The sequence below is a fragment of the Chiloscyllium plagiosum genome, unplaced genomic scaffold, assembly GCF_037043375.1.
Source record: "Chiloscyllium plagiosum isolate Xiang-an unplaced genomic scaffold, Cpla_swu_hap1 HiC_scaffold_35, whole genome shotgun sequence".
In the NCBI taxonomy this organism is placed as follows: domain Eukaryota; kingdom Metazoa; phylum Chordata; class Chondrichthyes; order Orectolobiformes; family Hemiscylliidae; genus Chiloscyllium; species Chiloscyllium plagiosum.
In genome coordinates this window covers 63,772,391-63,799,949 of record NW_028270173.1, presented here as the reverse complement: position 1 = coordinate 63,799,949, position 27,559 = coordinate 63,772,391, and the positions used below count along the sequence as shown (strand labels likewise).

Below are 27,559 nucleotides of genomic sequence, written 5' to 3'. Positions count from 1 at the left end.
TACCAGACTCCACCACTGACAGCCTATTTCAAACATGTACCACCTGCTGTGTGAAAAAGTTGCCCCTTAGTTCCTCTTCAAATTATTTCCCTCTCACCCTATGTCCACTAGTTCTGGACTCTGCCACCCCAGGGAAAAAACCATGTCTATTTATTCTACCCATGCCATCATGATTTTATCATCCATAAGGTTACTGCTCAGCCTCCAATGCTATAGGGAAAACAGCCCCAGCCTATTCAGCACAAATCCACCAACTGTGGCAACATCCTTGTAAATCTATTCTGAAACTTTTAAGTTTCACGACAACCTAACAATTTGAAGGAGACCATAATTGCATGCAACATTCCAAAAGTGGCCCCACAAAAGCAACTTGGCCTCCCAACTCATAGACAATGTTCAGACCAATAAAGGAAAGTGTCCCAAATGCCTTCTTCGCTATCCTATCTACCTGCGACTCCAATTTCAAGGAACTATGAACATGCATTCCAAGGTCACTTTGTGCAGCAATATTCCCCAGGACCTTACCATTAAGTGTATATGTCCTACTCTGATTTGCTTTTCGAAAATGAAGTACCTCATATTTCCCTAAATTAATGTCCATTTGCCACCTCTCAGCCCTTGGCACGTCATCCAGATCTTGTTCTATTCTGAGCAATCCATCTGCCCTGTCCACAACACCACCAATTATGGTGTCATCTGCAAACTTACTAATTAAACCTCCTATGTTCACATACAAATCATTCATACAAATGAGGAAAAGCAGTGGACCCAGCACCAATCCTTGTGGAACACAACTGGTCACAGGCCTTCAGTCTGAACAGCAGCCCTTCTACCTTCGAGCCAGTTCTGTATGCAAATGGATAGTTTTCCCTGTACTTCATGAGATCTAACCTTGCTTACCAGTCTACCACGAGGAACCTTGTTGAACGCCTTACTCAAATCCAAAAAGGTCACGTTCTCCACCATGTCCTCATCAATCTTCTTCACTACTTCTTTGAAAACCTCAATCAAGCTCATGAGACATGGTTTCCCATGCACAAAGCCATGCTGACGATCCCTAATCGGTCCTTGCCTTTCCAAATACAAGTAAATCCCTCAGGATTCCCTCCAACAATTTGCCCACCACCAATGTCAGGCTCACTGGTCTATAGTTCCCTGACTTTGCCTTCTCACCTTTCTTAAATAGTGGCACCAAATTAGCCAACCTTTAGTTTTATGGCCCCTCGTATCTGAAGGGAATGTAGCATGAACACCCAGTTTCTGGTATTGAGATAGCTCAAAAATAATCGGGATGTCGGGTTCCAAGCGATTGACTGTGATAGGGGATGGTCTGGTCGTTGGCATAGACAGATGTCTCTGTGGTGAAAACCAGAATGTTGCGTTGCCTTCCTAGTGCCACAATGAAGGATATCTCAGAGAGGGTGAAGAATGTTCTCAAAGGGGACAGGGACTGGCAGGAGGTTATTCTATACATTGGAACTAATGACATAGGAAGGGAAAAGGATGAGGTTCTGAAGAGAAAATATAGAAATCTAGGCAGGAATTTAAAAAGGAAGGCCCTCGAAGGTCCAACATGACACCCCCAAATCAGTAATATCTGGGTTACTCCCAGTGCTATGAAGTAGTAAGGGTAGGAATAGACGGATAGAGCAGATGAATGTGTGGCTGAGTAGCTGGTGCAGAGGTGATTATTGGAATGATTCCTGGATCATTGGAATCTCTTCTGGTGTAGAAGTGACCTGATAAGAAGGATGGATTGCACCTGAATTTGAACGGGGCTAACATACTGGCAGGGAGACTTGCTCAAGCTGCTCAGGAGGATTTTCACTAGTAAGGTGGGGGGAGGGCTGCAGGGTGATACTGGTGAAAAAGATCAATCTGAGACTGGTACAATTGGGAAAATGAGCGAGTCAAACAGTTAGGACAGGCAGGAGCAAAGCAGAGAACAAGGTAAGGCAGATAAATTAAACAATTTATTTCAAAGCAAGAGGCCTAACAGGGAAGGTCATAGTTAGGAACAATGGAGTGGGATAATATAGTAATTCCAGAGTCGTGGCTCAGAGATGGACAGGACTGGCAACTTTATGTTCTAGGATACAAATGCGATAGGAAGAATAGAAGGGGGGGGGGGGGGGGGAGGAAAGGAGGAGGAGGAGGAGGAGCACCGTTTTTGATAAAGGATAGCATGATTGCTGTACTTAGGGAGGATATTCCTGGGAACACATCCAAGGAAGTTAATTGGGTGGAACTGAGAAATAAGTAAGGAATGATCATCTTATTGGGATTGTATTATAGATCCCCTAATCGTCAGCAGGAAATTGAAAAACAAATTTGTAAGGAATTTAAAGTTATGTGTAAGAATAATAGGGTGGCTATGGTAGGGAATTTTAACTTTCCAAGTATAGAATGGGACTGCCATAATGTTAAGGGTTTAGATGGAGAGGAATTTATCATGTGAATACAAGAAAATTTTCTGATTCTTTTTGTTGATGTACTGACTGGAGAAGGTGCAAAACTTGACATATTCTTGGAAATAAGGCAGGGCAAGTGACTGAGGTGTCAGCCGGGGGACACTTATGGAACCCCAAAAGTGTGAAAACAGGTTTTCGGCCCAACACGTCCATACTGACCCTCCGAAGAATAACCCACCCAAACCCATCCCCCTACGCTATTACTCTACACTTACCCCTGACTAATGCATCTAATCTACAATTCCCTGAACACTAAGGCAATTTTCCATGACCAATGGAATGTAGGAGGAAACTTATGCAGAGAACCACGGGGAGAATGTGCAAACTCCACACAAACTGCCACCTGAGGCTGGAATCAGATCCGTGTCCCTGGGGCTGTGAGGCAGCAGTGCTAATCACTGAGCCACCATGCTGCCACTTTCGGGCCAGTGACCATTATTCTATTTATTTTAAAACAGTGATCGAAAAGGATAGACGAGATCTAAGTGTGTAACTTCTAAATTGGAGGCAGGCTAGTTTTGATGGTATTAGGTAAGAACCTTCAAAACCTGATTGGGGGCAGATGTTCACAGGTAAAGGGACGGCTGGAAAATGGGAAGCCTTCAAAAATGAGATAATGAGAGTCCAGAAACAGTATACTCCTGTTGGGTGAAAGGCAAGGCTGGTAGGTGCAGGGAATGCTGGATGACTAGAGAAATTGAGGTTTTGGTTAAGAAAAAGAAGGAATCAGATGTCAGGAATGGACAGCAGAGATTGAGTGAATCCTCAGAAGAGTATAAAGGCAGTAGGACTAAATATAAGAGGAAAATCAGGAGGGGAAAGGGGAACATGCGATAGCTTTAGCAAATAGGGTTAAGGAGAATCCAGATGGATTTTATAAATGTATTGAGGACAAAAATGTAACTCTGGATAGAAAAGGCCAGCAAGGCAGCCGATGTGTGCATCAACGTTTACTATGGAGAAGGACATAGAAGATATAGAATGTAGGCAAATAGATGGTGACATTTTGAAAAAATGTCCATGTTACAGAGGAAGAGGTGCTGGATATCATGAAACACATAAAAGTGGATAAATCCTCAGGACCTGATCAAGCGTATCCAAGAACTCAGTGGGAAGCTAGAGAAGTGATTGCTGGACCCCTTATTTGCTCCTCTACATTCACATCTTTCATAAAATGTGGTGCCCAGAGGTGTACACAATACTCCAGCTGAAGTCTCGTAATGAATCAGTCAAGTTTAGTATCACCTCCTTGCTCTTATAATCTATGCCCCGAGAACACTTTATGCTTTATTAACTGCACTCTCCACCTGTCCTGTCATCGCAAAGTGCCAAACATCTATCCAAGACCTCTTCCTTATCAATTTTGAATCCTCCCAGTGACAGAGTCACTTTCTCTGTCACTATAACCTGGGCAGTATCCACTTCCTTCATTAAAAAAAATATGGCAAGTATTTATTGAACATCTCAACGATGTCCCTGACTTTTTACATAAATCTCTTTTGCTCTATGTTCAGCCCTACTTCCTTTGTACTCTGGTTTCTCTTCAGATCATTTTACTTCTCCTATAGTCAACCTCTTCTTGTTTATATGCATACAGAAGACTTTGGATTTCCCTTTATATTAGAATCGTAGAATCACTACAGTATCAAAGCTGGCCATTCGGCCCATCAAATCCACACTGACCATCTGAAGACAATTCCACCCTGAGCCACCCTCTACCCTATCCCTTTATTTCCTATGGCTAATCCACCTAACCTACATATCCCTGGACACTATGGGTAATTTAGCAACGCCAATCCACCTAATCTGAACGTCTTTTTGAATGCTGGAGGAAAGCAGAGCACTCAGATGAAATGTACAAACTCGACACAGACAGACAGTCACTGAAGAGTGGAATCAAACCTGACTCCCTGGCGCTGTGAGAAAGCAGTGCTAACCATTGAGCCATTGTGCCACTCAGAACTGCTTTTTTCCCCCCATTTGCTTTCTCACCTACATGCCACACCTTCAATATGCCTGTTGATTGTAAATTGTATTTCTTGCTTTACATAAAGACACATTTTCCTTCTAGCATTAATTTCTTCCTGCTTTGTCCTCCAGTGAACTTTAGATTATTTTTATCCTACCTTTTCTATTAGATGGAATACACCTCGACTGTATCCTAACAAATCTCCTCTTTGAAGGTTTCTTATTATTGAACTATTGGCTTTCCAGGAGAAAGTGAGGACTGCAGATGCTGGAAAATGTGTTGCTGGAATGTGGTGCTGGAAAAGCGCAGCGGGTCAGGCAGCATCAAAGGACATCCTTTGATGCTGCCTGACCTGCTGCGCTTTTCCAGCAACACATTTTTAAGCTATTGGTTTTCCAGCCAATCTCTTGTTCCAATTCATCCTGCTCGGCTCTGTTCTTGCCTTATTAAAATCATCTCTCTGCTGATTAATCTTACTTACTCTTGAAATGTCGCATGCCATTCTTCAACACTACTCTGAATCTTATCATCCAACGATGCATTGTGTTATAAAATGCTACCCCTACTGAAATTTGATCCAGCTGGGAAACTTCATTTCTAAGGACCAAGTCCACCAACTCCTCCCTTGTTGGACAAGATACAAACTGCAGGTTGAAACTCTCAAACACAATCTGGGAATTTTTAACCTTCGCTATACCTTACAAAAGCGGTATTACTGTCTGTATTTAGGTAATGTAACCACACACTATAACTACTCCAAAAAGTTGACATTTCTCTACCTTCCCCTCAGATTTATTCCTCTACATCCTTTCCACTAATTGTTGCTGATAGAATATATTTGCACTCTTCTTATTCTGTAGCTTAATCTGAATCAGTTTTGACCTTGAACTCTCCAAGATATTCTGCTTCTGAAGCATTGCAATTGCCTCCTGAACCAATACTGCTACCCCTCCTCCTTTTCCATCTTTCCTGAACAATTTACAGACAAGAATATTTAACACACAATCCTGTCCTTCTTTGCGCCGGATCTTTGTCACTGCTACATCATAATTTCACTTTGTAATCCATGTCTGTAACATCCCAATGTTATTTACTATACTCATGTATTTACAGTCATGCACATTAGTTTGTTTTGGACATTCATGTTTCCTCCCTTACTGTGATTTCATCTATCAATTTACTATTCCCAATGAAGTGCCAGCTGCATCCCTAAGTATTTTACAAGCCCTGATATTCTACTTTACCGTCTCCCCATATGCCTGCCAATTAGGTTTTTTTTTACTTTCACCATGCAGGCATTGAACTATCAGTAATTCAGTCCAACTCTGTTCCGTGATAGTTTGAAGAGGTGCCATTTTCTACAGATCCAGTGTCCCAGGAATCTAAATCCCTCCCTCCTGCACCATCTTTCCAGCCACACATTCAGCTGCTTTAACCTATTTCTATACTCGTTTGCACATAACTCTGGGACAAATCTGGTTATCAAATAGCTAGATGCACTGGTAGTCATCTTTCAAAATTCTTAGATTTTGGAAAAGCTCCAGATGACGGGATAACTGTTAATGTTGCACATATTTTAAAAAGGGAGGAAGACAGAAAACAGGCATCTACAGACCAGCTAGCCTAACATCTGACTGGAAAAAGATAGAGCCTTATTATTGAGAATGCAACAGCAGAACATTTACAAATGTATTATAATAAATAGAATCAGTATTGATTAATGAAAGGGAAATCATGACTGGCAAATTTACTATAATTATTTGAGGGGGTAACCAGTATCAGTAATATATTTAGATTTCCAAAAATATTTTTGGTAAGTTAACTCACATTAGGGTTGCTTACTCAGAGATCACAATGCTGGAAACAGTAGTTAACTTGAATAGCTTATTAATGTAAGACAGACAGTAGGCATGAGAGAGCATTTTCAGGGTGGAAACCCCCAAGTAGTGGAATACTACAGGAATCACTGTGGCATCACAAATTATTTACCATATATATTGATGACTTGAATGATGGAAATGAATTTAATATCATCAAATTTGCAAAAGACACAAAAATATATAGGATTGTTGAGAAGAATGAGAGTAAGCCTGATTAAAATAGGAAACTTTCAAAAGGAGTTGACAGATTAGATACTCAAATGTTGTTTCCAACTGCAGAGGATACAGGTAACATGCCAGAACTACCTGCAAATCAGGAAATGGAAGGGTGGAGGAACTTAAGAAATGTACAGCGAAAGAAAAGGGCATTGGGTAAATTGCCAAGCTCTGGGCTGACGGGTCCCTGGATCTGATGGTGTTATCTGAAGGTTTGAGTGATTAGTGAGAGAGTTGATGCATTGGTTTTAACTTTCCCAAAATGCTGAGGTTGGACAAGCTAGGACTTTTTTGCTTTAGTGCATAGGAGACTGAAGGGGGACTAGAGAGATGTATAAAATCAGGACAGGCATGGATAGAGTGAATGCATCCAGTCTTTTTTCCCCAGGGATGAGGAGTCGAGGACTAGAGGGCATCAGATTAAGGTTAGAGGGAAAAGAATAATCAAGGGGACAAGAAGGACAACTGTTTTTGCACAGAGTTTAGTATGTATATGGAATAAGCTACCAGTGGAAGTGGTTGAGGTGGTTACATTAGCAACATTTAAAAGGCATTTAGACAAATACGTGGATAAGAAAGGATTAGAAGGATATGAGGTAAAAGCAATGACTGCAGATGCTGGAAACCAGATTCTGGATTAGTGGTGCTGGAAGAGCACAGCAGTTCAGGCAGATTTCGAAGCTGCTTGGATGCTGCCTGAACTGCTGTGCTCTTCCAGCACCACTAATCCAGAATTAGAAGGATATGGCCAAGTGCAAGGAAATGGAGTTAGCCTGAATGGACACTTTTGTTGGCATGGGCCAATTTGGGCCAAAGGACCTGTCTCCGTGCTGTAGGACTCTATGAATATGACTCAGTTATTCAAAGAGTGAGATGGAAAATAAGGCCAGTCACCATGACAGCTATCACAAGGATACGAAGGAGTTATTACTAAAGATGCAGCATCAAGACACTTGAAATAAAATCAAGTCAATCAGACAGAATTAACATGGTTTGAGACAGGGAGATTATGTTCACCCAACTTATTACAGATTGAAGCAGTAACATGTGCTGTGGATAAAAGAGTGATGGACTATAGTTAGTTTTACAGAAGGCCTTTGATAAGGTGCCACAAAGATTATAGCAGAAAATAATCACTCAAGGCAGATTTTGGCATGGATGAAAGATTAGCAGCTTTATAGAAAATAGGATAGGAATAAATGGATATTTTTTTCAGGTTTGCAAGATGTAACAATGAGTGTACCAAAGGGATCAGTGCTGGGACCTCGACTTCTAATAATTTATATACCTGAATTGGATGATCAAACCAAAATGTGCAGTTGCTAAATTTGTTGACAAATACAAAGGTAAGCGGAAATGTATGCTGTGAAGAGAACATATGGAGGCTACTAAGCATATAGATAAGGCAACATAACAGGCAAAGATTTCACAAATGGAGTCTAACATGAGAAAGTGTGAAATTGCACATTTTTGCAGGCAGATTAAAAAGAAACAGCATCATAACAGTGAGAGATTGCAGAATTCTGGGATCTGGGTGTCCTAGCACATTAATTGTATGAGGTTAGCATGCTGGTATGGCAAGTAATTTAAAAACAAACTAATAGAATGTTATTGTGTGGAGAAAATTCACACAAAATTAAGGTTATGTTTCACTTAAATATTGTACTCTACACATTACTGATCATCTTATTAAGGAAGAACATAAATATCCTGGAAGCAATTCAGAGAAGATTTACGAGACTGATACCCAAGATACTCATGTTGTCCAGCAGGAAAACATAGGACAGGTTAGGCAATGCATCTGCTGGAGTTTCAAATGATATAGACTAATTTCTTTGAAACATACAAGTTCATGAGGGGTCTTGACAGGGTGAGCGCAAAGAAAATGTTTCTGCTCAGGGGAGAATCTAAAATAAGACAGTCACTGTTTAAAAATAACAAGTCACCCATTTAAGACAGTTAAGGACAAATAATTTGAGATTCCTTGGAAAACTCTGCCTCATTAGGAACAGAGATACGGAATATTCAAGGCTGAAATTAAGAGATTCTGTTTAAGCAAAGCCAGTAAAAGGTTAGTGGGATAGGTGGAAATTCAGAATTGAGGTTACAATCAGATCAGCCATGCCTTTATTGAACGTCAGCTGAATTTGGCTTCAAACCAACATTTTATTCTGAATGGATAATGGATTGTAAGCAGTAATTCACACAAGTTGGGCAGGGACTAACAATGGAAAGGTAGTCAAGGAGACAACTTGGCAGGGAGTAAATGCCATGACAGCATGGACAGCTCCACATCCTGCAAGGAACTGGTATGATGCCCTGACATAGCAATATTGAAAGTGACTGCTCAGATGAAAGTTTGGACAGCAGTTGCAGAATAATCTTAGAACTCAGTGCACTCCTCAGTAACTGTACGTGACTGCTGAGTCCTGTGGACTGGAGCTTCAGCGATGATATTGCAGATTATTGCAAGTGACTAATCTCAGCCCCAGCAACAAAATGGGTGAGAAATAACATAGAGGCTTTTATTGCATTCACCATTAAATAAGTCACTGATTTGTATTATCAAATGTCTCTGCAGCCCAACTTCAGAGTAGACACTGAGGATGCAATGTCTGCACAGCGCACATCTGAACATGGGCTCCAAGCTTGGGAAATGAATGGATGGGAACTGGGAGGTTCTGCAAACAATTAATTTGGGTGAGGAGGGAACCAAGTGGATCAACCGAAGCATTGGGTGATAAACTGATTCCTCACGTCGTGGGCTGTGAGCTGCTGGCTTGTCTCTTCTTCATCCATTTCTTCCTCTCTATCATCCAGGTCTTCCTCATCGGATGAGGAAATGTTTTCAGGGACTTCCTCCTCTAGCTGCAGCCCCCTCTGCACAGCAAAATTGTGCAGGATGCAGCAGACGACCACAATGCGGGAGACCCTCTGAGGGCTGTACTGCAGAGGACCGCCAGACCTGTCCAGGCAGCGGAAGCGCTGCTTCAGGAGTCCCATGGTGCGTCTGATGACCCTCCTGGTGTTTGCATGACTCTTGTTATACCGCAGCTCAGCGGGTGTGCTAGGGCAAGGGAGTGGGGTCATCAACCACGTATAGAGAGGATAGTCTCTGTCACCGAGCAGCCAGCCTTTCACATTCTGGCACCTGCTGAAGAGAGGGGGGATGGTGGACTGGTGTAGGATGAATGCATCGCGGCAGCTGCCAGGAAACCGGGCGCAGACCTGCATAATTCGGTGGCAATGGTCCGCAACGATCTGCACGTTTATAGAGTAGTAGCCCCTCCTGTTGAAGGCAGCTGGCTGATTGTCCGGGGCCTTGATGGCAATGTGAGTGCAATCTATGATCCCTTGTACCCGGGGGAAGCCTGCAAGGGCAGAAAATCCTGACGCCCTATCATCCTGACTGCTTTCATCCATTGGAAAGCAGATGTAGTCATTGGCCCTGGCAAACAGAGCATTGGTGACCTGTTTGATGCATTTGTGTACTGCCGACTGGCTGATGTGGGAGATGTCACCAGCAGCCCCCTGGAAGGAGCCAGAGGCGAAGAAGTTCAGGGCAGTGGTCACTTTCACAGCTACTGGCAGGGCATGACCTCCAGGCCCGGCCGGCATCAGGTCCTGCTGCAGGAGGCTGCACAGATCGCTGACCGCCTGCTTTGAGAAGCGCAGCCGCCTCAGGCAGTCCTCTTCGGACAGCTCCAGGAACGTGACCCGGGGCCGGTACACCCGGTTGGCTGGGTACAGCCTCCGCCGTGTCCTTTCCTTGGCCTGAGAGCGCCGGCTGTCACCTGCCACCCGTCTCTGTGCAGACAGCTTGCATTGTCGCTGCTGCTGTTCCCGGTGTCTCCGCTCCAGCTCCTGCTGCTGCAGCAGCTCCTCCTCCTCCTCTTCGTGCAACCAGATTAAAGTTCCCAAGACAGCCCCCATCTGAGGTGTCCCCAGACCCCGTCGCTCTCTCTCTCTCTATTCTTCGCCTCTCTACCTGGTCTCTCTCTCTCTCGCCACCCCCACTGCCCTACCGTGTATATCTCACTTTCTCCCTCTCTGTCCGCGATCGCTCTCACCCCACCGCCTCTCTGTTTCTCCCCGTCTCTTTTTTTCTTCCCGCAGTGTGACCCACTCCCTTCCCCTTATCCTTCCCTGCCCCAATCTTTCTCTTCCTTACCCCCAAATCCGTACCTGCTACTTTCTCTGTTCGCCCCTCCTGGCTGTGTGTTTGTGTGTGTGTGTGTCTCTCTCTCTCTCCCCCCCTGTCCAAGGTACACGCACTGACAATGCTAAGACAATTGGCCGAAACACAACCGCAGCTTTGACAGTGCCCACACCAGTCAGTGTCGGAACCAATTAGAGACCCGCTTGCGTCTGGGTGCCCCAGCTGAAGGGGGTTAGAGGTCAGAGAAAGCCAGTGGTAAAGGGTCTTACTGAGAGGGGGAGGGCGGGGTCAGAATTTGGTGACGTCATAACGCCGCGCCACAAGACTGCGGCGGCGCTCGGAGAGAGGAAGAGTTAGCCCCGAGGCCAATGACCCCGCCCCCGAAATCTCACCACACGTCCTCCAATCGCAGAATAAAACCGGAAACAACTGCGGACGCTGGAACTCAGAAACAGAAATTGAAATTGCTGGAAAAGCTCAGCAGGTGTGGCAGCGTCACTTACTACTGAGCTTTTCCAGCAATTTCGGTTTTTTGTTCCAAATGCTAATCCCGCCCCCTGACCACCAGGCTCCACCTTCATCCCCGCCCCCTTGCAACGCCCCACGCCCCCCACGAGCATGCCCCGCCCCCTTTTGCTCACAACATGACGACAGAGGTCCCGCCCCTTGACACGACCTGCCCACGAAACACCAAGACCCGCCCACCGCCTCCCTCTATTCCGCCCACTTATGGGAGAGTGACCGCGCCCCTCCACCTGAGGTCACGCCCCTGACCAGGCTCCGCCCATTAACGGTCAGGCCGCTCCCCCGGGCCGGCTGGCGCCATCTTGCTGGTCGTTACTAGGGCGCGCGTTCCCCAGTGAGTCCGGAGGAGCGGAGCCCTGTGGGGATAAGGGCGGTCCCTGGGATCAAGAGCCTCTGGGAGATACAGGGAATCATGACTCGGAGAGAAAATTAGGGTCAGCGAGAAAACTATGCAGAAATATTAAGGCAGACAATAACAGTCCCTCTCAGTATGTCTGAAAAAAAACCCCAGAAAAGTTGGCAAAATGTGTTAGTCCGATAGAGAGTGAGTCTGGAGAATTGATAAGGCAAATTTAAGAGGTGGCAGGTGAATTGAACAGGAATTTTGCATCCGTCTTCACTGTGCAGGATAGAATAACGCCTGAGCAGGAAATAAAAATGGGAGACATGAACTGTGGAGGATCGCACTTACCAGTGATGCTGAATGGACTGTTTGACCTGCACGATGCCAAACCTTGATGGACTCCTTCCCAGAGTGACAAGTAAGTGAGATGTGTTGGTTTTAATTTCCGCCACGCCCTCGATTCGGGGTACACTCCCATTAGATTGGATGATCGCAAATATAACTCCCTTATTCAAAAAGGGAAGGAGACAGAAAGCACTGAACTACCAGGCCAGTTAGTTTAACAGCCGCCACGGTGAAAACATTACAGACGTATTAGAGAAGTCATAGAGATGTACAGCATGGAAACGGACCCTTCGGTCCAAATTGTCCATGCCGGCCAGATATCCCAACCCAATCTAGTCCCACCTGTCAGCACCCGGCCCATATCCCTCCAAACCCTTCCTATTCATATACCCATCCAACTGCCTCTTAAATGTTGCAGTTGTACCAGCCTCCACCACTTCCTCTGGCAGCTCATTCCATACACGTACCACCCTCTGCGTGAAAATGTTGCCTCTTAGGTCTCTTTTATATCTTTCCCCTCTCACCCTAAACCTGTGCCCTCTCGTTCTGGACTCCCCCACCTCAGAGAAAAATGCTTTGTCTATTTATCCTATCCATGCGCCCCATGATTTTATAACCTCTACAAGGTCACCCCTGGGTTTCTCCGTTTCTCCAGGGAAAGCAGCCCCAGCCTATTCAACTTCTCCCTACAGCTCAAATCCTCCAACTCTGACAACATCCTTGTAAATCTTTTCTGAATCCTTTCAACTTTCACAACATCTTTCATAGGGCATTTTGATAAATTCAAGGTGATTTGTCAGATTTGTTAAGGCTTTATTAAAGGAAAGGGAAATCAAGATTCTCCAATTTATTGGAGATATTTAGAGACAGTTTGGAAACAGACCCTTCGGTCCAACTCGTCCATGCCAACCAAGTTTCCCAAACTAAACGACCCACTTACCTGCTTTCATCCCAGATCTCTCTTAAACCATACCTATTCATGTACCTGTCCAAATGTCTTTTATATATTCTAACTGTACCTGCAGCTATCACTTTCTGTGGCAGTTGGTTCCACATGTGAAAAAGTTGCCCCTCAAGTTCCTTTCAAATCTTTCTCCTCTCATCTTAAAAATATTTCCGTTAGTTTTGCTACTCACCTTTTCAATGACTTATTACTTTATAAATCTGTATCAACTTAGATTAGATTCCCTACAGTGTGGAAACAGGCTATTTGACCCAACAAGTCCACACTGACCCTCTGAAGAGTAACCTGACCAGACCCACTTCCCTTTGACGAAAGCACCTAACACTGTGGCAATTTAGCATGGTCAATTCACCTGACCTGCACGTCTTTGAATTGTGGGAAGAAATGGAGCACCTGGGAAACACCCACACAGACATGGGGAGAATGTGCAAACTCCACACAGACAGTTGCCTGAGGCTGGGTTTGAACCCGGGTCCCTGGCGTTGTGAGACAGCAGTGTTAACTACTGAGCCACCGTACAGCACAAGCGAACTTCATTCGCTCCGTGAAAAAATTCTCAACCTATCTAACCTATCTTTATAAGTCAACCTTCCAGTCTCAGCAACACCCTTGTAATTTTTTTGGACAATTTAATAATTTCTTCCTATAGCAGGGTAATCAGAACTCCCCACATTACTGTTTGTACTGTACTGAGATAAAGTGTCATGTCAAAGTTTAGTGCTGAAAAGAAAGTTTGTGGTGTACGTGGTACCACATTGGTATCTCGGAGGGAACGACCCCTGCGAATATGGACCTGTACACCTCGATCCCTCTATGTTGACGCTAGTAAGGGTTCTTTGATTTTACTGTATACTTTGCTCCTGCATTAGATCTTCCAAAATGTATCACTCACATTTTTCCAGATTAAAGTTCATCCACCATTTCTCCAAGTCCACGTCTCCAGCGTTTCTATATCTTGCTGATTCCCCAGGCAATTGTTCTTGCTGTCTGTAGGTCCCCCAATCTTTGTGTCATCCACAAATTTGTTAATCAGGTCACCTGCATTCCCCTTCAATCATATATATTACAAACAAGGGTCCCATCACCAATCTGTGCAGAACACCGCTGGTCACAAATGTAGAGACAGAAAAACACCTTTCCACCACTACTGTCCTCTCGGATTGAACCTGCTCTGTATCCATCTTATGCGATCACTAGTCGATTCCATGTAACTTCACTTTTCATGGACTGTAGCAAATCCATATAGACAATATCCAACAATTATCTTGGTCACTTCCTCAAAAAAAACCTCAATCAAGTTTGAGACACACAACCTTGCCTGCACAGAGCTATGGTACCTATACAGCATGGAAACAGGCCCTGCAGCCCAACTTGTCCATGCAGACAGTTTTCACAATTAAATTAGTCCCACTTACCTGAGTTTGGTCTCTATCTTTCTATACCTATCCCACCCATGTACCTGTCCAATTTTGTAAATGATAAACATATACTTGCCTCCACCACTACCTCTGGCAGCCTGTTCCAGACATTCACTACCCTCTGGACCAGTTTGTATCTCTCCGCTCTCACCTTAGACCTTTGCTGTCTTGTTTTAGACTCCCTTACCATGGGGGGAAAAGCTGTTAACTATCTACATTATCTACACCTCGCATGATTTCAGACTTCTGTAAGGTCAGCCCTCAGTCTCCTGTGCTGCAGGGAGAAACGTCCCAGCCTATCCTTCCAGTTCAGGTAGTGTCCCAGTAAATCTGTTTTGCACTCTTTCTAGTTTAGTAATATCCTTTTTACCATAGTGTGACCAGAACCGCATGCAGTACTCTAATGTAGCCTTCGAGGCGAAAGTGAGGACTGCAGATGCTGGAGATCAGAGCTGAAAATGTGTTGCTGGAAAAGCGCAGCAGGTCAGGCAGCATTCAAGGAGCAGGAGAATTGACGTTTCGGGCATGAGCCCTTCTTCTAATGTAGCCTTGCCAATGTCTTGTACAGCTACAAACAAGATGTCCTATCTCCTATGTTCATTGCTCTGGCTGATAATGCCAAAAGCTGTCTTCATTACCCTGTCTGCCTGTGACTCCATTTTCAAGGAGCTTTGATCCTGTACCCCAATATCTCTGGTCTACAATAGTACCTAAGGGTCCGCCTATTGACTCTGTGAGTCCTACCCTGATTTGCATTACCAACATGCAACACCGTGCATTTATCTGTATTAAAGCCCATTTGCCATTTCTTGGCCCAGTTAGAACATACAACTCTATGCACAGGAATGAGCCTTTCGGCCCAGGATGTTGTGCCAATCATGACACCAAACTAAACTAATTCCTTCTGCCTAGCCTTGGTCCATACCCCTCCATTCCTTGCTTATTTTTGTGCTTATTTAAAGGTTTCTTAAACACCCCAATCATATTTTCCTCCAGTACCATCCCTGGCAGTACGTCCCACATTCCTGCCACTATTTTAAAAAACACTTTCCCCCACACCTCCTTTGAACTTTCCCTTTTCCCTTAAATTCCTCTTAGTTTTAGACATTTCAACTTTGGGCAAAATATTCTTTCTGTCCACCCCATCTCAATTTTGTAGGCTTCTCCCCTCAGCATCTGCCACCCCAGAGAAAACAGTCTGAGTTTGTCCAGCTTTTCATTATAGTTCATATCCTCTAATCCAGGCAGCATTCTGGTGATTCCCGATGAAGGGCTTTTGCCCAAAACATCGATTTTCCTGCTTCTCGGATGCTGCCTGACCTGCTGTGTTTTTCCAGCACCACTCTGATCTTGACTGTGATCTCCAGCATCTGCAGTACCCAATGGGCAAACTTCACACAGAGAATTACACAAGGCTGGAATCGGATCTCGGTCCCTGAGGCTGCAGTGCTAACCACTGAACCAGCATGCTGGAGGCTCACAGAATCTATACTGTACAGTGACAGTGATTTACAAGATCTTTACAAAGATGCCAATTCTCAGTATCGTAACAGAGATGGTGATTCATGAGCTATGTAGAGGTATTGATTCATGGGACCTGCACCAAGAGGAGTCTGCTCTGTAAAACAGTAAGCAGACAGTTTAATAGAAAGATGTTTATGACCTGGGTGATTACTGGGCCTGTTGCAGTGTTTCCTGTGATTTCTGTAGCTCTTGTTCACTGACTAACCTTTACCCTGATGTCCACAAACAGCCAGGAGTTTGATCACTTCTTTTTTCCTTCTCTGATTAGACACTGTGTGTACGCGTGCAGTTTGGATTGAAGGATCGACATGGAACTTCAAGCTGAAAGCCGAACACTCAAGAACAACGGACAGGGATCTCAGCGGCAGATTAGATGCAAACCATTGGCACCTGGAGGTGGGGGACTGGAGGATCTGCGCTGCAAACTGTGCGGGAAGGGTTTCCGTTGGCCCAGCCTGCTGGACACACACCTCCGTGTTCACACCGGAGACAAGCCCTTCGAGTGTGCCATGTGCCGGATGCGCTTCTATACGTCCAGCGAGGTCACCAAGCACCAGCGATTTCACACGGGCGAGAAACCCTTTGAGTGCTCGGTGTGCACAAAGCGCTTCCACACGTCCAGCAACCTCGTACAGCACCGCAAAGTCCACACTGGTGAGAAGCCGCATGAATGTGCGATCTGCAGCAAGCGCTTTTCCCGCTCCTGTGACCTGAGCAAACACCGGCGTATTCACACGGGGGAGAAGCCGTTTGGCTGCGCTGTTTGTGGCAAGCGTTTCCACACGTCGAGCAACCTCATCCAGCACAGGCAGGCCCACGCTGCGGAGAGGCCCTTCGAGTGCAGTGTGTGCGCAAAGCGATTCTACACCTCCAGCCTCCTGACTCAGCATCAGAAGATTCACACCGGCGAGAAGCCGTTCGAGTGCGTGGTGTGCCAGAAACGCTTTTACCGGTCGGGCTACCTCATTGAGCACCAGCGCACCCATACAGCAGAGAAGAGGTTTGAGTGCTCAGTGTGCGGCAAGAGGTTTCACACATCAAGCAACTTGAACAAGCATGTGAAAATCCACACTGGCGAGAAACCATTTGAATGCTCGCTGTGCGACAAGAGGTTTTATACTTCCAGTAACCTGACACAGCATCAGCAGATCCACACAGGGGAGAAGGCTTTCAAATGCAGTGTCTGCAAGAAGAGATTTAAAAGTTTCAGGTACCTGCTGCAACATCAAACGAAGCACACCGACATCACAGAATCGAACGTGCTAGATTAAATTCCAGCTTGCAGTCTGTGCATTTTCTGCCGACACAGCGAGCTGCTTTGATGCTTCGGTGTTTTGACTCTGGTCTCCCTTGTTTCCACAGCCATTACAAAACTGTGGTGGTAAAATCACAGGGTCAGTTGCTTCCTTATCTCAGAGTCTTGAGCCTGCTGCCCCATTGCTTCTCATGGTTAAGTTCAGATGCCAAGGTGAGTACTGTTGGAGGGGGAAGCTAGCATTCAAGATCTTGGGTGGACGGGGCATTGACCACTCTTCAAGTGAGCAATGGGACAATTGATCAAAATATCCTTTGATGCCGCACCTCGATGAAGGGTCTGTGTGTGTGTGTGTGTGTGTGTGTGTGAGAGAGAGAGTGTGATTGGCATGAGCCTGATCACGTCACGATAGCCCTGCCTCCTGTTCTGTCTCAGGCATTCATCCAAATTCCTTATTTTTAGAAAAAAAAGTTGAAGCCTCCACTCCACAGCACCTCAACTATAAAGTTGCAATTCTGATTCACAGAGGAACATGCAAGCTGGTTCTACTGACTCACATCCATGTGAATGCTGAGTGTCCAACAACTGTTCAGTCAGTATTCTTTCTGAGGAAGCATTTAAACTGTTAGAATTCCTAATGTTTGTGTTCCTCTATCTCTTCCCGCAATCCTAGCACTTAGATAACAACCTGTAACTGACATCTGTTCACTAAATATTTCCCAATTGGTTCATGCATGTGTTTGTCTGTCACTCAAGATGCGAGTTCGTCTCGCATTCCCCACCTCCCATTTCTGTCACTGCCCATTTGGATATTCCCAATTTGTCAATGCTTTCACATCCTTCCTGCTGTCCTGCCCCGTCCCAGGCTTTACTCCTCAAAATATATGACAGCTTCTGCTTACACCTTCCCCGAATGTACTGTTGCTTGCAAATGAGAGCTTTGCCACGCTGATGCTGTCAAGGATGTGAATGTCATGGTTGAGGACTGATGTTCTCTGTCTAATCGACTGAGCGTGTTCACTTACACTTTTGCTCAATTCGTGGTGCTGTTGTGTTTAATCATTGCTTTGACTGTTCGCCAACTCTTACATTTGCGTTTGAAATTCTTGGTCTGTACAACGAACGCCAACCCTTCCACCAACTAAGTATTACACTAGGTTTCTCCCTGAAATACCCTCTGCACTCTGAAACTCTCTAGCCATCGACCTTGACTCATTCAGCTGCTAATTCACTAAATGGTGCACACCACACCTTTGTTGATGTTGTTACAGTTTTCTAATCTTGTGGTTTCACTTGACAAAGCTCACTACCTTCACCCTGTTATGTGGAAGAGTGGTTTGATTGATTTTAGCAATGGACCAAAAAATTGTTTCTGTTAGAAAATCAATGTTAAAATGTTAAAGTTGTTTAATGAGTATTCAGGCAGGTGAAAATGACTCCAGTTCTTTTTTAGAAAAAGTAAAACAGAACGGGAATAGGCTATTCAACCCTTTGGGCCTGCCTCTCTGTTCAAATGATCAGGGCTGATCATCCAGCTCAGTACTCTTCCCACTTTTTTCCAATACCATTTGATCCCTTTAGCCCAAAGAACTATATCTAACCCTTTCTTGAAAACATTCAATGTTTTGGCCTCCGCAGCTTTCTCTGACAGAGAATCCCACAGCCTCACCATTTTCTGAGTGAAGAAAGGTCTCCTCATCTCAGTCATAAATGGCCGATCCTTATCTTTAGACCTTGAGCCCTGGTCCTGGACTCTGCAGTCGTAGGAAACATCTTTCCGTGTTTAACCTGCCTGGTCATGTTAAAAGTTCAGAGCAAACAGCACCCACCCTACCTCTTCATTCATCACTGCCAGAGCAGCTGGTGCTTCTATTGTTGCAGCAATTGAGAACATCTCTGTAGTTCCCTCTATTCCCCTTGGCTCACCATGTGAACATACATGCCTCAGCCCTTAGTTTGTATTAGAACATAGAAGAATACAGCGCAGTACAGGCCCTTTGGCCCTCGATGTTGCGCCGATCCAAGCCCACCTAACCTATACTAACCCACTATCCTCCATATACCTATCCAATGCCCGCTTAAATGCCCATAAAGAGGGAGAGTCCACCACTGCTACTGGCAGGGCATTCCATGAACTTACGACTCGCTGAGTGAAGAACCTACCCCTAACTTCAGTCCTATATCTACCCCCCCTTAATTTAAAGCTATGCCCCCTTGTAATACCCGACTCCATACGCGGGAAAAGGTTCACACTGTCAACCCTATCTAACCCCCTAATCATCTTGTACACCTCAATCAAGTCACCCCTAAACCTTCTTTTCTCTAATGAAAACAGCCCCAAGTGTCTCAGTCTTTCCTCATACGATCTTCCTTCCATACCAGGCAACATCCTGGTAAACCTCCTCTGCACCCGTTCCAGTGCCTCCACATCCTTCCTATAGTATGGCGACCAAAGCTGCACACAATATTCCAGATGCGGCCGCACCAGAGTCTTATACAACTGCATCATGACCTCAGGACTCCGGAACTCAATTCCTCTACCAATAAAAGCCAGTACGCCATATGCCTTCCTCACCGCACTATTTACCTGGGTGGCAACTTTCAGAGATCTGTGTACATGGACACCAAGATCCCTCTGCTCATCCACACTTGAGTGTGGATTGTTCTTGAGTTTTCATCAACTTTTCCATTTTGGATAGGAGCTGCCCCTCCCCCAAGTCCCTCCTCCCCTCCTCCCTACCTTTTATCTTAGCCTGCTTGGCACACCTTCCTCATTCCTGAAGAAGGGCTTATGCCCGAAACGTCGATTCTCCTTCTCCTTTGATGCTGCCTGACCTGCTGCGCTTTTCCAGCAACACATTTTTAAGCTGCAATGTTATATACAGGACATTGGTGAGTCCATTTGTAGAACACTGTACAATTCTGATCACCCTTCTATAGTATGGGTGTTGTTAAATTTGAAAGTTTTCAGAAAATATTTACAAAGATGTTGCAGGGATTGGAGGGTTTGAACTGGAGTCTATTCCTGATGAAGGGTTTTTGCCCAAAACGTCGATTTTCCTGCTCCTCGGATGCTGCCTGACCTGCTGTGCTTTTCCAGCACCACTGTGATCTAAACTCTGGTTTCCAGCATCTGCAGTCCTCACTTTTGCCTAGTTTTTCTACATTCTCCTGACTAACCTCTCCAATTCTACCCTCAACAAACTCCAAAGCCATGCAAGATTCTGACACCTCCTGCTTAAAACCCAAAAGGTCAGAAGGATCGTGAGGCCCCGCTTTCACGGTCTGTACTCGTACTGAAAATCAAGATCAAGCGAGCTTTTGCCCTTCTGCTCCATGGGAGGTTTCTGTCCTCCCTGAGTTTGCCTTAGGACACCTGCGTTGCGGTGTGACAGGTGTACCGCCCCAGTCAAACTCCCCACCTGCCACTGTCCCCGGAGCGGGTCGCGCCCGGGCTTCCGACCAGAAGCGAGAGCCCCTCAGGGCTCGCCTCCCCGCCACACCAGGTAAGTGAAAAAACGATAAGAGTAGTGGTATTTCACCGGTGGCCAAAACCTCCCACTTATTCTACACCTCTCATGTCTCTTCACAGTGCCAGACTAGAGTCAAGCTCAACAGGGTCTTCTTTCCCCGCTAATTCTACCAAGCCCGTTCCCTTGGCTGTGGTTTCGCTAGATAGTAGGTAGGGACAGTGGGAATCTCGTTCATCCGTTCATGCGCATCACTAATTAGATGACCAGGCATTTGGCTATTTGATGCACTCATCATACGCGATGGATCGTGTCCTTTTCGAGATTTTAACGTCGCTCATCGACGAATGAAATACCCCTATCCAGCTAAACCACAGCCGGAAGATCTGAAGGGGACGGTAAAAGAAAAATAAAAAAGTTAAGAAGACATTGTGAAGCAGTTTCAGCGAGGCGAGGGATGAGCTAAGGTTATCAACCGTTGGACTTAGTTACCACTCATCCCTTGTTGCGTGTAGCGTGCACTTTAATTCTTACCACCTAAAATTACCCACCACCAATTAACCTGTGTGATCTAAAACAATACACTTTTATTAATAAAATCTTAAAATTTAAGTCTAAATTAAAATCAAACTATTTAAAACTATTTAAAATACTGTTAAAACTATTAAAATATATAAAATATTTAAAATAATGCTATTTAAACTATTTAAAAGATGCGTCGATCAGAGGTCAAAGATAAAGTTAGGTTTGTGATATTTTGTGAAAATGTTTTAAATTTCACAATCCCGAAGGCTTTCATCAACTCCGAATTCTTCTCAAACCACTTCCCTCGAGCTCCTATCACAAACCTATTAAAAGATATCTTTCCTCCACCGACGAGGTCCAGTATCTCTTTACCTAAATGTTGATTTTCTTTATCTTTTCCTCCCAAGCCGATTCGAGGGAGTTTATCTGAAGGTCCGTTCTGACTGTCACGTCCACCACCACGATTTGCTGTTCCTTCTTAAAGATTAGGTCCGCAATTCAGAGTTTTCCGGATACATCTTTAATTCGAGGCTCTATGTATGTTATCCACCCTTTTTTCCTAATGAACCAAACTAGTTCTTCTGCTAACCTATTGTGCCTTTTAACTCTCATTTTCTTGACATATGGGCACCATCCAGAAATATGCGCGAAAGTTTCCGAAATGTCATCACATCTTCTGCAATTCTTACTATTAAAGGGCCTGCCATAAGACAAAGACGCCTGCGTTGGAAATAAATTTGTTCGTAATAAAGTCAAATTAATAACTTTTGCCGTCTTCATAAAATGTAATTTTGTCAACCAGTTATTTGATACACTATCATTCTTATAGTAGTGGACATCTGCCCCTTGACAGGGGAGGGCCATCCATCGCTGTACCTCCATCGATCTCCAGTTCGCATAGTTGGTACTCGCAAACTCCTCCCTCCCGTCTTCACTATCTTCTATGATGGTATCTGCTTCATCCGATTATCGATTAATGTTTGGATTCCAAATCTTTTCCATAACCCTTAATTTGCTCAGTTTGTGCATTCTCTCCGCCACACTATCACCCTCAAACCGAAATGAAACGTGTAATATTTTGTCGTCGGATTTATGTAGCGTTCCATATTTCCGCATAATTGAAATAGGGATGAATGTTGACAGTCTATTTAACGCCAGGCCACCATCACAGGATTTAGCATAAAGCACTCCATCAGTGATGGATTGCGGAAGGTGTAAAATCTCTTTCGCCGCGCTTTTAATAATATTGTCTAGTTTGTTAAGATAATTAATAGAAACCTCTGATAAAACTAGATAATAATATAGCCTAGGAATAAAATATGTTTTTAAAAGTTCTATTTTTTGCACCGGTTTTAGGGGAGATCTTTTTAAGTTCCCTATCCATACATCCAATTGGATCTCCCAATCTGCTTTATTTACTCCTATCCACGGATCTATTTTAGCTCCCAAATATTTATCCGTGTTTCCAGGTTCAATGAACTGTATAATCCCCTCATTTAACTTCTAATTTGTTTTATCGTTGAATACAAATGTCTTGCTCCTACAAGTAAAGTAAAATCCTTTAGTTTTCTTAATATTCACTTCCATTCCTGTATTATTACAAAACGTTTTGACCAATTTTAGGTTGTAAACCATACCCTCATAAGATTGACTAATTAGAGCTATATCATCTGCAAACGCTAACGTTACGCAGTGACAGCTATTCCCATCTAATCCTAAAAATATACCCTTTCACTTCTCCTCGATGGTACTAATTAATGGGTCCATTACAATATTGAAAAGAATCGGTGACAATGCATCACCTTGCTTTACACCTCTTAAATTCTCAATGTTTCCGGTTTTACATTTAAAACCTTCCACCTGAGTAAAATTGTTCTCATATAGACTTGTAATTAATTTAATAAATATTGACGTGAGCTGGAGTCTTTTCAATGCTATTATTAGTTTATGACCTACTGTGTCAAAAGCTTTTGCTAAGTCTACAAAAACTACTGCTAAATTTCTTTTGTTTTTTTTAGCACCGTTCATAATGTTTTCCAGGATTTTTATATTCTCTTCACATCCTGCTACACCGGTCATAAATCCTTTCTGCCGTTTATTCAGATTTATCGCTTTACTTAACCTATTCGCTTTTAGTAAAAATTTTAGTAAAAATCCTGAGCATAATTGGCCCTATTGTAATCAGCCTCCAATTATTTATATCTTTTAACTCTTCTTCGTTGCTCACTTTGGGGATCAAGACCGTTCTACTTATTTTTAACTGATCTGGAATTTTACCAGTTTTTATCCAAATGGTGTATAGTCTAGGAAGTAATGAATTATCCTTATCCAATACTTTAATTATTTCCCTCAGCGTTACCCTATCAGGCCCAGCAGCGGTTTTCACGTCCATTGCCTTTACGGCTAGATCCATGTCTTCCACCGTCACTGGGCCCGTCAGAGCACCACCTAAGGATCCCTCACCTTGGCTTTTATATTTAGCAAAACCCCTTAAATTATTCTTTTCATTTAGGTTTGTTAATCTCTTTTTAAAATAATCCTCTAATTCCTCTTTACTTAAGGGACATTCGCTCTTAATATCCCTGTATTGCAACAAGTTCTGTTTTCCCTTATCCATGTGCTCACTGACCTACATTGATAGTAAAACAAATTTAAAGACTTTTTTTTTGTATTTTTGATTGTGTATTGAAATGGGAAAGGGACTGGTTTAAAATCCAAGGATTGTGGAAGGGCGACAGCATTTTTTAAGAGCAAATAACTTGACTCTCAAATTGTAAGTGTTGCTGACTCAATGTTTGCTCGTTCAGTGGGAGAATTCCAGTTACTGATCAACTGGGGGCTGTGTACAAATGGAGATTTAGTCGACAACAAATAGCTGATTGGTTTCTGGGCTAGTCCCATGGCAATGACCTTCTGCCTGCCAACAACTATGTGATTGGCTCCCAGGGAGCTGAACAGACGATGGGTGTGTGCATTTTGGGAAAAGCCATTAGATCTCTGATAAAGAAAGACACTATCTCTTTACTCTGTGGGAAAGACCATTTCAAGCCGGTTAAAGAGAATCAATTTATTTTTCTCTTGTCAGTTGCTTCAAGCTGTAGATTTAGAGCCTAGAAGAATACAGTGCAGAACAGATCCTTCGGCACTCAATCTTGTGCCGACCTGTGAACTAATCTAAGCCCATCCCCCTACACTATCCCATCATCATCCAAGTGCTTATCCAAGGATTGTTTATGTTTCCCGAATGTGGCGGGGTTAACTACATTGGCAGGCAGGGCATTCCACGCCCTTACCACTCTCTGAGTAAAGAACCTGCCTCTGACATCTGTCTTAAATCTATTACCCTTTAATTTGTAGTTACCTCCCCTTGTACAAGCTGACATCATCCGAAGAAAAAGACTTTCACTGTGTACCCTTTAAGTAAGTAAGAGACCTTTCAAGTTTTGAACCAGCTGCCCTGTGCTAGTGAGTGAAAAACCCTGGAGAATGTAGTTCAAGGAACAGTGTCCTAACAAACTGAGAGGATCAATACAGTGAACTCTGGGGATAGGGGCCATTGAACTGTTTTTGCCATCTTTACCTCCAACCATAACCTTTTTTTTGGGGTGGGTGTGTGTAGGAGAGTTACTGGAGAAAAGGGATAGAATTTTAACAATATTAGTTATTTGTTGACAGTTCATAATGCAGTATCTGCAGATAGATTCTATTTATTTGTAATAAATTCTAATTCTTGTTACATGCAGAAACCTGGTCTGTGTTTTCTGTCAACCATGGTATAAAAGACAAATACATTGGGGAATCCTGTGTAACTTTTCAAATATTTAACTTCTGGGACAGCTCCAGGAATTCACAGCTTGATTTCCATCACAGTATCCCAGTTGGGATAACACAGGCCTAACACAATGGCGGTGCATGTGCGTGTTTTTAAAAGTACATGTACAGTTGCATGTATTCACACACACAACAGGAGTGTGTACACAGACTGCAGCCCTGCTTCAACGCAACAGAATTGGTGACACAAATTCTCTGGTTAATTTCTTGGCAATGCCTTTGCAAACAAAGAGTCAAACTGCCTAGTTTAAATTTAACAAAGTGTGTCAGTTAACTGTTGGTCTTCATAACTAGTGTGCTTTTAGTTATCTGACTTAATATCTCCTTACGTGATTGGGTATCAGTGTTTTTGTTTCACGATGCTCCAGTTAACTACCTGAGGCATCTTACTGATTTACAGGTGTTATAAGAATGTAGGTGGTTACTGCTTTGTTAATATTATGGGCATGGTGAATGGTTGCTCAGTACTGTCCAAGCATTGCAACTCACCTTGTCCCACAAAAGTGAGCTTTTCTTATCCATGATTCATAGAGTCTCTGCTTCGTTCTTCACTCTAAGACATGTTTCTATATGGATTACTTACGGCCATCAGTCTGTCTGCCAGAAGTGTGTTTGTTTGTGAATCCTGCCGGATCACATGGAACAGTTGGAGCAGCAGTTAGAGGCAGTGAGGAATTTACAAGAACTATGGGGTGTGATGGATGACAGTTATGGGAAGGGAGAAAAACCGCAGATCCAGTTAGGTTGATGGGTAACTCCAGGAAAGGTAGGAGAAGTAAGCAGGTAGTGCAGTGGCTATCCCCATCTCAAACGACTATGCTGTATTGGAAAATGTAGGGGGTGTTGGAGTCTCAGGGGAATGTAGCACAAACAGCCAGGTTTCTATATCAAGACATCTTGAAGAATGTCCATATTAGAGAAGAGGTGGTGTTGGATGTCTTGAAATGCATAAATGTGGACAAATCCCCAGGACCTGATCAGGTGTATCCTAGAACTCTGTGGGAAGCTATGGAAGTGATTGCTGTGCCTCATGCTGAGAAATTTGTATCATTGATAGTCATAGGTGAGGTGCCAGAAGACTGGAGGTTAGCTAACGTGCCACTATTTAAGAAAATTGGTACGGAAAAGCCAGGGCACTATAGATGCGTGAGCCTGACATTGGTGGTGGGAAACCTGTTGGAGAGAATCCTTAGCGACAGGATATACATGTATTTGAAAAAGCACGGAGTGATTAGGGATAGTCAGCATGGTTTTGTGCACGAGAAATGTCTCATGAACTTGATTGGGTAACAAAGAGGATTGATGAGGGCGGAGCGGTGGACGTGATCTATATGGACTTCAGTAAAGCTTTCAACAAAGTTCCTCATGGTAGACTGGTTAGCAAGAATGGTTCTCATGGAATACAGGGAGAACTAGTCATTTGGATGCAGAAATGGCTTGAAGATAGGGGACAGAGGGTGGTGGTGAAGGTTGTTTTTCAGGCTGGAGTCCTGTGACCAGCAGTATTCCACAAAGATTGGTAATGGGTCCACTACTTTTCATTTATATACATGATTTGGATGTGAACATAGGAGGCATAGTTAGTAAGTTTGTAAATGACACCCAAATTGGAGGTGTAGTGGACAGCAAAGAAGGTTACCTCAGAGTAAAATGGAATCTTGATCAGATGAGGCAATGGGCTGACGAGTGGCAGATGAAGTTTTATTTAGATAATTGTGAGTGCTCCATTTTGGAAAGGCAAATCAGGGCAGGACTTATACACTTAATGGTAAGGTCCTCGGGACTGTTGCTGAACAGAGACCTTGGAATGTAGATTCATAGTTCCTTGAAAGAGCAGTCTCAAGTAGATAGGATAGTGAAGATGGCATTTAGTATGCTTCCCTCCATTAGTCAGAGCATTGTATATAGGAGTTCGGAGGTCATGTGGCTGTACAGGGCATTAGTTAGGCCACTATTGGAATATTGTAAAAGGAAGGATTTTGTGAAACCTGAAAGAGTTCAGAAAAAATTTGAGGATTTTGATAAGGTGGAGGATTTGAGCTGTAGGGAGAGGCTGAATTGGCTGTTTTCCCTAGAGTGTTGGAGGCTGAGGGGTGACCTTAGAGGTTTATAAAATTATGAGGGGCACGAATAGAATAAACAAACAAAATCTTTTCCCTGGGGTGAGGGAGTCCAGAACTAGAGGGGATTGGTTTAGGGTGAGAGGGGAAATATTTATAAGGGATCAAAGGGGCAACTTTTTCACGCAGAGGGTGATGCATGTCTGGAATAAGGTGCCAGAGGAAGTGGTGGAGGCTGGCACAATTGTAACATTTAAAAGGCATCTGGGATGGGTATATGGATAGAAAGGGTTTAGAGGGATATGGGCCAAGCACTGGCAAATGAGACTAGATTAGGTTAGGATATCTGGTTGGCATGAGCGAAGTGGACTGAAGGATCTGTTCCCGTGCTGTACATCTCTCTGACTGTATATTCTGTCAACTCGGGCACCATCTGTATTCTCGCCCTTTGGGGGTGCTGTTCACAATATGTCAGATTCTGCAGTGGCTGTACCGTACTGCTCTGGGGATGTTGTTCACATCCTGTTTGTTTCTCCAACTGCTGTTCTGTATGAATTGGTCACAGGAAAGAGTAACTTCACCATGACTCTTCTGAAGAAGGTTG

General features: G+C 43.9%; 1 protein-coding gene across 5 annotated transcripts in view; it reads left to right on the top strand.

Annotated features, from left to right (window-relative positions):
• Positions 1–11,501: 11,501 nt before the first annotated feature.
• LOC122541612 (uncharacterized) overlaps positions 11,502–27,559 on the top strand; it is a 44,996-nt gene continuing 28,938 nt past the window's right edge. The window contains exons 1-4 of one of the 5 annotated variants that reach the window (XM_043678499.2): positions 11,502–11,981; positions 16,083–17,024; positions 17,177–17,282; positions 21,472–24,810. In XM_043678499.2, coding sequence (XP_043534434.2) covers positions 16,123–17,024; positions 17,177–17,282; positions 21,472–21,507 — 1,044 coding nt within the window. In that variant the 5' untranslated portion in view covers positions 11,502–11,981; positions 16,083–16,122 and the 3' untranslated portion in view covers positions 21,508–24,810. Of the gene's footprint in view, positions 11,982–16,082; positions 17,283–17,531; positions 19,258–21,471; positions 24,811–27,559 lie in introns of those variants that run through there. The other 4 variants (XM_043678498.2, XM_043678497.2, XM_043678502.2 and 1 more) reach the window with 4 other exon arrangements.